At 37.4% G+C, this 14,090-nt stretch overlaps 1 protein-coding gene across 2 annotated transcripts; it reads right to left on the bottom strand.

Annotated features, from left to right (window-relative positions):
- Positions 1-3,191: 3,191 nt before the first annotated feature.
- On the bottom strand, positions 3,192-7,574 carry LOC149550382 (transcription factor ICE1-like). 2 transcript variants are annotated; one of them, XM_089793413.1, is made up of 5 exons: positions 7,141-7,574; positions 5,963-7,036; positions 5,526-5,795; positions 4,503-4,673; positions 3,192-3,816 (listed from the first exon to the last, which is right to left on the bottom strand). In XM_089793413.1, the coding sequence occupies exons 1-5, from the start codon at positions 7,171-7,173 to the stop codon at positions 3,736-3,738; spliced, it is 1,629 nt and encodes a 542-aa protein (XP_089649539.1). In that variant the 5' UTR covers positions 7,174-7,574; the 3' UTR covers positions 3,192-3,735. The 2 variants fall into 2 exon arrangements, with proteins under 2 accessions (XP_089649539.1, XP_089649540.1); XM_089793414.1 differs by having other exon boundaries at positions 5,963-7,033.
- Positions 7,575-14,090: the final 6,516 nt, after the last annotated feature.

Genomic DNA, 14,090 nt, shown 5'->3' with positions numbered 1-14,090 from the left:
TTTGAACAGTCGACTTAGAAAAATTCACTCACAGACAGAACAACTGAAAAGAGTTATTGCAATAACAAGAGATATTAGAAGTGAGAGGAACCTGAAGGCCACGACAGAAAAAAAAAATTTGATGTAATTTCCACCCAGCGAGCCGAAGAGAGTGCTCTGATACCAGATGTGAAGAACCTCCGTATAGCAATATCGTGAGAATGCTCGAAATAACAGAATACAAAGTGATAGCAGAACTCAGAATGAATCTACTGATCGCAGGCCACTTCGAGGGGGTAACCTCCTTTGAGCAAGCTCAATACAATAAATTCGTCCGTGCTCATCAAGGGCCTAAACCTATTCTTATATACTGGGTACGATCTAGAAAAGTAATACTACCTATGCATGTGGGATAATAAAATATACTCACGGGACGACTTACAAAGCATATGCGTCCAACAACACTACTCTAACAAAATAAACAGAAGGAACACACAGGTTCCTAACAATTTCACCATGGGAATTTAACGACCTCTGATGAAATCCTAGCACTAGATATGTATTTTAAGATGCAAGTAGTTTTAAGTTTGTACTTGCAAGGATCGTTGAGAGATTTGATGCCCTACGCATACATTTCCCATGTGCATGCTAGTGAAAGGATGCAACATCTCCCACAACTCCAACCAAACTTGGCATCAAGGATTGGAATCAAGTTTGTAACTTGTCTAGGGTTATCCTAACATGTTCCCACCATTGTTATGCAAGATAGAGTCCTAAAACATGTACTTACTTTGTAAATGGAGGCCTAATTGCCCTAGTTGCCTAAGCAAGAAAGTGAAAAGCCCATTTGTTTGTGTCATCAAACCTTGGTGCCTCGATATATTTTGTAAATCCCAAAAGGGTGTCCAAAACTGAATTTTGTTCCCTGGGTTGTGTGGAGACATTTCCTTTAAAATATTATTTTCATCAAAAAGGGCTATTAGTCTTTTTGGATGATTTAACAAAGCAACTATGTGGAAAAACTTAGTTTGGTTTTAACCATTGTTTCATGTCATTAGTGACCTAAATAGACTATTCCAATGTATTTGAGTTTTCCTAGGGCATTTGAAGAAGTTTGAGGTTGCTTTTACAAAAACTGGTCAATTTGTGCATTGTGAGCAACTTGTGATAAGTTGTCTTGTTCATAGGGTTCCCTAGTGACTAGGGTTTTCCTTGTTTGGGTGTAGGGTTGTGATAACTTGGTATCATCCTTGTAGCACTTGTGATTGGAGCTTGCACGTTTGATCATCTTTACCAAGAGATTTGGTTGAAGGACTTTAGTGAAGAAGGTTTTTGGACCAATTGATCACTTTGTGATCAATCCCACTAGGCTCCATTGCATCAAAAAAATACATAAAATGGAGCTTAAATTGGATTGGTTTTTTAAAAATTATATTTTTGTTTTAAAGCACAAGAGTGTGAGGTAAAACGAAGTTGCAAGTGCATCTGAGATTTGTTGTTTAAAGGAAGTCAATTTTGCATTTTGAGAAATTCTAAAGAGAACCTAATTAAGAAGAAGCGAGTGAGGGATTTGTTGAACATTTCAATCAAGATGTCCTAGTGTAAAAGGGTGGAAAAACTAAAATCATTGTGCAAACAAAAAAAATTATGTGAATTAATATACACTAATCAAATAAGTTGCTAACTCTTATACATTATAAAATTAATAAGTAAATAATTTATAGGCATGTATAATCTAAAGCACAAAAACTTAGTGTAAATTAAAGACATGTACTTCTATGTAAAACGAAGAAGAAACATGTCTACGCATTCAAGTATAGAGGCCTTGGAATAAAACTTATTAATGAAAGAATTATGCCTACATTATAATAGTTCAAGTCCATATAATCAATAAAAATAATGGAGCAATCTACACATTTGCTTTCATATTTGCCCAATTTATCTCGATTTCCTCTTCTTTTATCTAGTGGTGAAAAATATAGAAAGAGAGATTGTAAAGTTTCTTAAGAATTGGCAAAGTTCCTTGAAAAGTGGCATGAACAATAACATGTATTCAAATACAAGAAATAACAAAAGAATCCAAAAAAAAATACATTAAAACATATGTACATTAAGAAACAGAAATAGAATATATACTAACATGAAAGTAAACAATTTTTTTTTAAATAATCAATTTTACAAAACAGAAATAGAATATATACTAACATGAAAGTAAACAATTTTTTTTTAATATAATCAATTTTACAAACTACTATACTGTTTAGTATTTACTGTTAATCAATACATAAATCTATTTAAAATAAACAAAACTAACCAAGAAAATGCCATGAATATTCCATAAATAAATAAGTTATCTAGGCACCCTAATCATGTCTCACAGCTTATCTTTTTGACATATATCTCAACCAACCTTTTGATATTGTATTGTAAACTAGTCTTGTCATGTTAGACGTGCTGGCATGCGATGAACTCATTACCATAAAAAATAAACTGTTAAAAAATTGTTCCTTTTGCTAAAGAATGGTACGCTCTGATAATGTACAACCTCCAAGATCAAACCAGTAATAATTAAAAAGCTGTTCAGCTCCTGCTTTGAGTTTTCATAATCACAATGATGAGAAGACAGAAAACTTGGGCTTATTCCGATAATAATGATTCTCAATTATGGAGTAAATATCCTATACATGTTGCTGGAAGCTGTATTTCATTACGCTGCCCTGTTGATATTATCTTCTTCTGATAATAATGGAAACACTGAATTCAATCTTAAATATCACATCAAATTATAAAATAACTTGTCATTATTAACAGTGAGACGAATTTGGTTTAAATCCCTTCGACCAAAAACCTCACTGAAATGTTACTCTCATCTCCAAGAAATTTTTGTTAGCTGAGATAAACCTCGTACATAAAAACGTTTGTCAAAAACAGATTTGATCTTATAGATAAAGAAACAGATTTGTTATTATAGATAAAGAAATAGATTTTTTAATACAATTATGAAAATTCTCACTGTCGAATATATTATAATAAATTTTATATTCACGAGATCAGAATTAGTCTATTACGAGACAGTAGACTCATCATGATTCTACCATCGAGGCTTTCTGAGCAACTGCTAAATAGGACACCCACAAATTAAACACAACCAAAGTTTCAAGTTATTTTGCAGAACATCCATTATTACTTGAACGCTCATTAAAAACCAAAGAGAAAGGAGAAAATGGTATGTTATTGAAAAATAACATATGCCAATCTTAGCTGAACTACACGTCCGGAAAAATTTTGCCAATTACAAGACGAAATAATCATGTTATTTTCCCTTTTTGGCCTAAAATCAAAAAGAAAGATTGAAATCTGCTGCTGTTTCCAACTATTGGATGTACTGCAGTAATATTTTCCAAGTTATAGTGAACAGAAACCTACCTACCCAACTATCATTGTTTTAACTAAAGTTACCCAGCGCCACATTCATTTTTCAACATAGTAAAAATCTGGCTTTCATCGTGTTTATTACGATGTTTGTTCGAGAAAGACAAAGAAGGCTTGGAAGAATTGAGAAAGCCTTTTTCCTTAAACAACTGAACTAGTTACTACCTTTTTCGTCGATGTACAAAACGTCCCTCCGGGCTTGCAAATGTTGTTTGTTAGTTGTAAAGACGAGGTAAATCAGATAAGCTTTGTGCGGCTCGTAGACTGTAAAAGTTAGTTGCTTGCTACTATACAACTCTTTGATCACCGCTGCTAATGGTGCTGCTAAATTGCCATCTGAGTGCTTGCTGTATGTAGAAGTACTGCTTTTATCTCCTCTGGTGCCACTTCCCCTCCTCTACATTGCTGTAAGGGAAAAAGTTGACAGAACACACAAGGATAGATTGAATGAATGAATGTATGGTTTCAATAATGTCTATGAGCTTAAACAATTTATGAGATTCAGCAAATAACATACAGATAAGTAGAACAAATATAAGATTGAATGAATGTTTTTAATAATGTCTATGAGGTCAAACAGTTTATGGGACTCGCAAATAAATAAGTAAAGCAAATATAGATTGAATGTACGTTTTTAATAACCTATGAGGTTATACAGCTTATGAGACTCGCAAATAGTAAAAAAGAAACAGACAAGCAGAACAAGTATAGATTGAATGTATGTTTTTAATAACATCTATAAGGTTAAAACAGTTTATGAGAGCAAATAGTTAACATATAGATGAGTAAAACAAGTGTAAGATTGAATGACTGTTTTTAATAATGTCTATGAGATTAAACAGTTTATGGGCCTCGCGGACAGTCAACAAACAGATAAGTAGAGCGTGTATAAGATTGAATGAGTGTTTTTAAGAATGTCTATGAGGTTAAACAGTTTATAAGGCTTGCAGATAGGCAACAAACAGATAAGGAGAACAAGCATAAGAGTGATCGTATGTTTTTAATAACCTCTATGAGGTAAAACAGTTTATGAGACTGGCAGATAGTCGACAAGCAGATAGGCAAAACAGATAAACGATATAATTAATTACCTCGGCTCGAAAAACATCAAGAGCGAAGCCATTGAAGCAGCTGATAACTGCTTGCTGAACATCAAGCCCCAGCTCATCCAGAGCTCTCATGGTAGACAGGAGCAATCCCGGCCGTCTTGCACAGAACATGTGGATGTTCAATGCCCTTCCATCCCTTGTCTTCACCTCCACCTACAGAAAAATAGAACCTAACTCTCAGAATTTAGCATCCAAGTTACATTAAACTAAAAAGTTGACTAGTTCTAATCAAATTGACTAAAAAATTATTTTCTTAAAGAAAGATCGTTCAAACTCAATAAGATATATAATTAATTTCATATCCTGAGCTTAGAATATTCTTAAAACTTACAAAGAATACAAATTTTTAAAACCTAGGTTCAATCTTTTAAAATGAAAGGAAGCATGTCAATATTCACAAATTTCCAAATAGGCCAGAAGTGTGTAAAATTCTTTTCTTTTTTTAAGTTAAGAGCTTTTGGAATTGAAGAAAGATACATTTTCATAATGGTTTAGAACAAGAAAGGAAGGGTTTAGAGCAAGAATGGAAAAAGATGGCTGAATAATAATGAGATGCGCAAATTTTGGATAGGATGGTAGACGTGATTTTCGCAGTCCTTGACATTATTGTACATAGTTTTCCCTAATCAGTGCATAATCTCACACAGCGAGCACCAGAATCTATGCACAATAATGGTGGGGAGTTTAATCAAGCAGACGAGAGGTCAGAAGAGTTTGGCATTTACAAATACTGAGAAACAGAATATTTCACTGTTAACCGGCAGAATTTTGTTTACTTTCTGTAAGCCTCTGATTCAAACACAGTTCGGGGCAACACTGTTTGTCTAGATAGTGTTTGCCCCTTAGATTGTATAAAGTTTGGGTCTGAGTCTGAGAGAGTCCTCATCCAACAAATGTTTCATTTTATATTTGGATGTTGAGATTTACAGCAAATTGTTGAATTTTACAACATGATTTGAGAAGAAGTTGGCAAAAAAAACGTATGAAACGGGATCACGTACATACCCGGGCAGGCTGTGATTCTGCATCTGAATGAGCGGGCAGGGGCAAAGGACATTCTTCCTTGACACGGCAAGGAATAAGCGGAGGCGTTGAAGGCGTAACGGGCTGAAACGGCGAGTTGGAAGGCAAAAGACCCGCCCCTCTCTCTGCAACTGCACTTCCGCTTACGCTCCCATTACCATTTCCTTCGAGCTCCGTATGAAGATCATTGATCCGCTGCAAAAGCTCCTTTAAATACTCGATCGCATCGCCCAGAATGGAAGCCCTGTCCATCTACAGTAACAAAAGAAGAAGAAAAGAAAAGAAACGGAACCCCATGGTCCACATCAACAGTTCTGAATCAAAAATCAAAAAGATTACATAAGCCTAAAGGAAACTATACTTCCAATAATTGCCTGTGGGGCAGAGCAAATCCCCAATCCCAATCCCATTCATTTTACCTTTGATATCTTGGGAACTACGGAACGAAGCATGTAAAGCCGGTCATTGAGCTTCTTTCTGCGCCTCCTTTCTGCCATGAGATTCTTGGCAGGAAGCCCCTTTTTCTTCCCTTTATCCACCTGCCCTGCCGCTGGGCCATGCCCGTCCTGCGCCCTGCCCGTGCCCTGATCCGCCTTCGCATCGTCCGTCTCGTAAAGCAGCCCTGACCCACCGCCACTCTCGTCCATATTATCCTCCATCTGCTGGTTCTGGTGTTGTTGCTGCCCGTGTTCTTCATCGCCCTGCCCAGGCGACCGGCGCTTCCCGCGGGCAGTACTGGGGCTCTCTTCATCAGGGGCAGGGGAAGAGCTCGATTTGGGCAAGGGCAGCAATGGCGGCGCGAGGGAAGAGCTTTGCCGCAGAGCAGCTGCCCGTTTCTGGAACAGCGTAGGCGGCTGAAGAGGGGGTCCGACCTCCAGCGGGATTTGAACCTTGGACCTGTTGGACCTGGGAACACTAAGCCCATTCAACCCACTATCTACTTCACTAAGCCCATACTCGCCGCCCCCAAATTGCAGACGGGGGCTTAAAATCTGAGCCTGGGGGCTGGGAAGGCAGAAAATATTGGGCGGCTGCATACCACAGGGGGCTACGCCCATATGACCCTGGTTATAAAACGCGCCATTACTGACATTTGCATTAGTATTCACCATACCACCAGCGCCTTCAATGGTGCCCCCAAATGTACTCATACCAGGGCCATTAAGGCTTCCCAGAAATCCCACATTGCCATCAAAATGCACCCCCGTCTCCAGCATTCCACCCAAGCCGTTGGTCACATGGTGCTGGTGCTGCTGCTGCTGCTGCTGATGCTGATGTTGATGTTGCTGGTTATGTTTTCTTCTGGGTGCAAAGGACATGAAAGATTGCAGGCGATTCGGATCCAGGCTAAAGACGGTGGAAGCGCTCTCCTGACCACCGGCCAATGATGAATATGCAAGCTCCTCCATGAGAGAGCTCTCCTGACCACCGGCTGCTGCCGGTGCCGCCATGTACCATTCTTCATCCAGCATAGCCTTATAAGACTCCATCTGCTACACCACCAAAACAAAACAAAAAAAACCATCATAAACCACAAAAAATCCACCCCCATACAAAATAAACATAAAAGAACATCACAAACTCTTCATTTATTTACCCTCTGCGATTGTTCGTACTCGTTGTTCGCCATGGCCGACACCACCAACACAGATTTCCTCCTACTCAGTCGTTAAACTCAGCAAACCAGACGTCCGCGTTTCGAATCCCGTCGATGAAGTTTGCCATGTTTGAAACTACGCTCTACTCCTATGCACATGGGTATCCCCAAAACTGAACCAATCTTTTTCTTGCCTCCTTGGGATGCGTAAACAGAGCCCGTATGAACACACTCTGGAATGCTGTACGCTCAGTTTTTATTGTTGTTTTTAGCCTTGTTTGAACGGGACGTGGAGTTGAACAATTTCAACGAGCTTCCCCGGTATAAAAAGACGAAACCTGAAAACAAACGCATCGAATCAAATGATGATGAATTTGCTCTTTCTCCGAGCACGCCACTGCACTAAATTACACAGAAAATCAAAAGCCCAACTCATTTCTTATCTTCCTCCCTCCCTTCCTTATCTCTGACTCTCCCCCATCAACCCCGGTTACGCCCCCACCCCACTCGGGTAAAAGCCTTCCTTGACCGCACAAATAATTTCAAAGGGCCGTTACAAGGAAGGAGAGAAGAAGAAATATTGGTTGGGTCATAAACATAATCTTAATTTAACTGTTTTAAGCATCTATCTACGGGAGAGTACCTAGTACAAAAAAAGGTCTGATTTTTGTTTGTATTGATGGTGCTATCGTTGGGGGTTAAGTGGCTTCACAAAGTCATACACAAGCCTTAATTGGTGGGTCATAAATCAAGATGAAGAGATGAAGAGATGGATATTGTAAGTAGTCCTACAAATAACGTGGCTGCTTGATAGGATTTTGAGGAGCTAATGACAATTGTGAGCTGTTTTTAGGTTTATAAAAGCCAAATTCCTTCCCTTATTTCTGTCTAAACCTCCCGTGCCCACTAACTTCCAATTTAGACACACTCTCAGCGCATAAAACCAAAGGAGACAATCATCTCAAAATGGAAGTAAAATATTGAAGACAAAATTGGGACAATGCTAACTTGTTTCTTACTTTGATTTGTGAATTGGATTATAAGACATTTATGATCACATCTTGATTTAGCTCATGGTATATGAGCTCTCTTCTATTATCATCGTGTAAGAGTATGTGACAATAGTTCAAGAGTATGTCTCATAGTTTTGAAGATTAAAAAAAGTATACACAATCAATCTTACATTACATTTTAATGGTGTGTCAAAGATTGTGATAAAGAATGGGCTTAAGAAAATTTCATACATAAACAAATATAGAGTGTGGGTTCTGGAAATTTGATATCATTAATTTTAATTTATATTACAAATTCGACTTAGGTAATCCAAAATCAAGCAATGTCTCCCATTAAAGATTGTAGAAATTTAATATCCTTAATCAATGTACTACGACTTGATTTATTAGGATCTAGATTAGTTTTAATAAATCTAACATTGTTAGTTTTTGAATTTGATTGTACTTAAATGTGTGGTTTTATTGATGTAAAAAAAAGTTACACAATCATGTCTAGAAACAAAAGGCAGTCGTGAAGCGTAGAAGTATGATTACATTTATGACAAATATGTTTCCTTTGAATAAAGGTGAAGTCAAATCCAAACATAATGTAGATCTTAAAGACACAAGAATTGTGTCTACCTCTAATTGATAAACACTCAATGAGCCTTGATCAATCTACTAACTTCATCTAAAATGGTGAAAAGATAATTGGTTAACTTGGTAACAAATTAAGGTTAGGGAAAGAGCATGACTTACATGTCCTTGCTCACCAACCCTCGACTTACTAGCTTTAAAGAAATTTTCAAAAAAAAATGTTTACTAAAAACACGGTAATAAATTTCACATGTACCAATAGCCCTTCACTTGTACACTAGTAGTTAGATTGTTTTGAACTTTTATTGGAAAGTACAACTTGATTTGTACCCATTGTACACAACTATTGGGACATTTGTTCATAAATTTTGGCAATTTTTTAGGAGCTTTAATGCAAGGTTATTGGAGCATCTTAAGTGGGAAGTGGGAGATACTTTTAAATGACCTCTTTTTTACCGTAGTGTCATATCAAATCTCACAACCTATAGTACCCATAAGTCTTAATAATAGGTTTAAGCAATTAAGTTCTTATGAAGACAATTAAGGGAAAAAAATGTCAAAATCTAATGTATCATTTTAGATCTTAGATATACAATATTTGTTATAATGACTAGGGGGGACAACCCAATAGCCACCCAAGCTAACTCCACGCACCTTGAACTCCTAATCCGTATTTCAAATTTCACCAATTTATTCGATGAACTTTTGTATTTGAGTGAAGAGCTTAAAGCTAACCTTTCGGCTTTTCCACATTTATGGAGCTCTTTGTAGAACTCATTGAAGGTGGTCTAAAAGTGTTATTTTAAAACATTCACATGGAACATGTTCACCCCCAATAGACCAATCAGCAACCATGAAAGCCAAAAATTGATCAACTATGTGTACATGTGTGATCAACTATTAGTACATGAACTATTTTTTTGACAACTTTTTATGAGTAAGAATTGAGAACATTAGCGGCTATCCCCTACTATATTGTTCCCCTAGATGGCAAACACTCTTTCACTCTCTCCACCCAAAATGATGGAAATGAGAAAGTTACGGTGGAGTTGATTATGATTTTTTTATTGAAGAAAGCCAATAAATTACAAAAAGAAAGAACAGCATACTTAATTGCTGAAAAGAAAGAAAAAAAAAAAAATTAAGGACTAACCCAATTATGATTTGGCATTTAGTTCAATCTCATCCCTGGACTTCCTCTAACAAAATAGATTCCCTGCGTGGCAGGATGAAGTCCTTTGAGTAAAGAAGAGGGACTAGGGAAGGTGCCACTTTTCCAAGTAGTTATAATAATGGACGTTCTAAAAAGCTTAAAAACAAAAGAATGTACGCCCATCTACCTAATAATCCAGCAGTCTATGATAGAATAAAAGCATTAAGGTACTCGAGTACAAGGAGAAGCCATTTACAACGTGGAACTTAACATTACATTGCAGAACAATGTGCAATGTAATTAAAAAAGCAGCTTTCGAAAATGTCTGAAATAGCAAATTAAAAAACAGGGTCCGAGGAGGACTGTTTTGATGTCTAAATACGATTAAAGTGTCCTTCAACTATTAAAATAAGGCAATCTTGTTTTTTTAAGCTAAAGGGAATTTTAGGTAGGCATTTTAGATTAGCATAGAGGAGAAGGAAGTTGGTAGAAGGAATTGAGACTATTTGAGCGTACCTATAATATTATTATAATAATAAAAATTAATAGTTATTATGGTCGGTCAGTTGTAGTTAAAACATATTTACTAGAGAGACTTGGGGACATTTTGAATATTGCATTAATATTAAGTGAAAAGTATAGTATTAAATTGTGTTTCAATAAGTTCAGGGAGATGATTAGCAGTTATCTAGGTTAACTTTGCATACATAGAATTACTAAATTGCGAGTTGAGTTTTAACATTTTTCGGTGTATCTTAGTAGGTGAGTTAAGAGCTTAAAGCTAAAGTTTTGACTTTTGGGTACTCACGGATCTCTCTGTGGAGATCGTCAAGTACAAAGTGTTTAAAAAGTGGTGTTTCAAAAGTATCGCTTGATACATGATATGTTTTTGCACTAATATTCGTTCACTCGAAAATGTCAAAACTTGTGACCAAATGTCTTAGTAGTCTTTGTGAAATGTCTCAATAACCCCAACCAAAAAAGCTAAAAATGATGGACTATAGTGCATGTGTGATCAACTATTAGTATGTGTGTTTTCATTTTTGGGGCTCTTTTTTAATAGTAGTAATTGGGGGGTAAAAATGACAAAAAGTCACAATTATTGGGCCCACTAACAGTAATTGTACACTTACCCCCCGATAGTTGCTCTTTTTTTGGGTCTAATTTTAGCTTTTTAGGTTCATTTGTGCACCATTACTTGGACATTTGTGCACCACTACTAGACAATGGTCCACCAATGCTAGTGATTTTGAGTGGGCTACTATTGGAACATCTTCAAACATGAATTGTGTGACACTTTCAAATGACCACTTTTTTAACCCTTTCACACATAACAAATCTCATAATGTGTATCATTAATACGTAGAAATTGAAATATTATCTAAAACCAGTTAAGTTGCACATAAAGACAACCAAAAAATAATCATCAAAATCTGAAATGTCATTTAGGAATATCTAGGTGTGTGTAGTTAGTTATGGACACTATTGGTGCTCTTCCCCTAATAATAATTAAGAATTTGTGAGATCAACAAAGGGAAAAAAAGGGAATAAAAGTATAGTTTTAACAATTTCAAAATATAATAAATACCAACATTTTACCATATGATATGCAATAGTTGTGTGGATAGTAAAATATTCATTGGATAATATAGTTGAGAACAAAATCATAAAATGCATAAATTATATTTATTAGTGACAATTATTTTTTATGTAAATAAATTTGATGTTTTTTATAAAGATTAAATATAAATTAATTTCAAAATATATATTTTATAATATATTTTCACAATATGTGAAGGAGAAAATTGGTGTTGAATTTTTTTTAGAATATTGTGAATACTACTACTATTGAGAATGTGGAGAAGTGTTGGTTGCCGGCTGGGCTAGGGTTTTTCCCCTAGCCTGTTCTTGGTGTTTGATCTTTACTATTTTTCTGTTCTGTTTGGATTGCTAGCTACTGGACATAATTTGTGTCGGTGTTTTTGGATATCTTCTGCAGTCAATTTTGGATTGGGGTTTTATTGTTTGCATGGCAGGGCCTGGGATTTCTTCTCCGTTGGTGAGAACAGATGGTTCTTCTCCAACTATGCATGCAATGCGATCTGAATCGTTTTATTCAGGGGAGAGCTCCAAGCTAAAAAAAAGTTAATGGTTGTTTTCCGTGTAGCCATGATCGCCCTATTCTGGTTATTCCTCCAACGGCTGTAATGGAGGACATTGATTATTGGACCAAGCATGCTTTGATATGCAAATTTCTTGGAATCCGGATTTCCCTATCCGCTCTTGAGGCATGGATCTGCCGCTCATGGCAGGTGGAAGGCGATATGGAGATTATGTTGGCGGGGAATAGTTATTTTTTTGTTGTATTCTCTTGCATGTCTGATCGGGATCGTGTTTTTAAAGGAGGCCCTTTTTCTACAACCATGTGGGGGTTATTTGTCAAACCTTGGCATTCAGGTTTTAATTCTGCTGAGGATCTCCCTGCAACAGTGCCAGTTTGGGTTTGCTTGCCTCGTCTTCCCTTGGAATTTTGGCGTGAAGACATCCTTCGACACTTGCTGCTTTGTTGGGGAAGCCAGCTGCAATCGCACATCAATCCCTCGATAAAAAGGTTATTTCTTATGCTAGAATTTGTGTTGAAATTAATTTGAATAACCCATTACCAGATTCTTTGGAAATTTGTATGGGGGATTTTTCTTGGGTGCAGCAGTTAGATTATGAATCTCTCCCTTTCCGTTGTCGGATTTGTCATGAGTATGGTCATTTGCTGCGTCAGTGCCCCCGTAACTCAAGTTTCAAAGGAGTGGATGGTTCTACAGCTGGCAATACTGGTGGTTTGGCAAATACTACAGGGAAAGGACAATCTCAAATGGCTAATACTACCAAGGGGATGAATCCGCTAGATGTTATAGGTAAGGGTAAGGCTCAAATGCAGGATAAGGATGGATTTACCCATATTCGCCCTCGTGCTAAGGGTCGTGGTCAAAAGAGGCCTTTGAAAGAAAGATTATCTGATTCAGGTTTTAACCGCTTTGAGGTGCTGGATAGTATGGTTCTAGAGGAGGGTATTCCTCCTCCTATCTCTTCTAATCCAGTTTGCCCAGATGAGTGATCTATTCCTAATGATGCTTGTGGGGCATCACAAGTTGTAGTATATCAGAACTATGAGGTCCCTGTAGCTCTTGTGACAGAGGCTCTGGTGACTCCTGCAGTGTTGGAGGATAATGATGTTGTTTTAGCTAACTTGGTTAAGGATGTGCTACCATCAAGTAAGGGCAAGGGTTCTCCTCTCCCCTTGGGGTTGATGTCTCGACCCTTTAAGCGGGCTTCTTCTACTCCTCCTCTAAGGAGTGGGCGCAAAACAAACCAAGAGAAGATTAAACTCACAGGAGATATATTGATTGAGTCTGGTTCAGTGAAACCTTTGGATTCTCATTTTCCCAATTCTACCCAATGATGATTATTCTCTCATGGAATGTAAGGGGGTTGAATAGCATCCCTAGACAAAAGGCTATTCATAACTTGGTGGTTGATCATAGCCCTGAGTTTTTTGTATCCAAGAGACTAAGCTCTCTGTGGAGTCTATGGTCCAACATGCCTCTAGTATTTGGTCTCGTGGCCAATGCCAGTGTGTTGGGGCAACAGGCAGTGCGGGTGGTTTAGCTATATTTTGGGATCCTCAAAAAATTTCTCCTCTTGGCTGGATGTCTTCTCACTCAGCTCTCTCTATGGTAGCTTCTGCTCTAGACTCAGGAGAGGTAATCATGGTTACTAATGTGTATGCACCTGTTGATCTTGTGGGAAAGGAGGAACTTTGGGAACATATTCAATATGTTAGAAATTGTCATCCTTATCATCCTTGGGTGTTAGCAGGGGACTTCAATTCAGTTTTAAGTCTGGAGGAGAAGCATGGTGGTTTGGCTAGATTGGGGCCTTCTTCTGCTCTTCTTCGGCAACATATATCTCTTTTGCATCTCTCTGATGTTAAGCCTTCGAATGGTCTCTATACCTGGAATAATCGCAGGACTAGTGTTGCTGCTATCTCAGAACGTCTGGATAGATTTCTTGTTTCTTGCTTCTAGGTTAGTGGCACCCTTACTATCTCTTCAGAAATCCTTGATTGGAGGGGTTCAGATCATTGGCCAATCAAATTTTTTGCTATAGGGGCTTATGTTCCAAAGCATCCTCCTTTTAAGTTCCAGTTGATG

Source organism: Cupressus sempervirens, chromosome 7, assembly GCF_028749045.1.
Source record: "Cupressus sempervirens isolate cs-2001-9-10 chromosome 7, ASM2874904v1, whole genome shotgun sequence".
Classification (NCBI taxonomy): Eukaryota; Viridiplantae; Streptophyta; class Pinopsida; order Cupressales; family Cupressaceae; genus Cupressus; species Cupressus sempervirens.
Note: the sequence above shows the minus strand (reverse complement) of the source record. Positions and strands in the feature narration are given on the sequence as shown.

Coding starts and splice junctions, on each gene's coding strand:
- LOC149550382 (XM_089793413.1), bottom strand. CDS start 7,173: ATGGCGAACAACGAGTACGAACAATCGCAGAGG. Junction 7,037..7,140: donor AGTACGAACAATCGCAGAGG/GTAAATAAATGA, acceptor TTGGTGGTGTAG/CAGATGGAGTCTTATAAGGC. Junction 3,817..4,502: donor TTGATGTTTTTCGAGCCGAG/GTAATTAATTAT, acceptor TTTCCCTTACAG/CAATGTAGAGGAGGGGAAGT.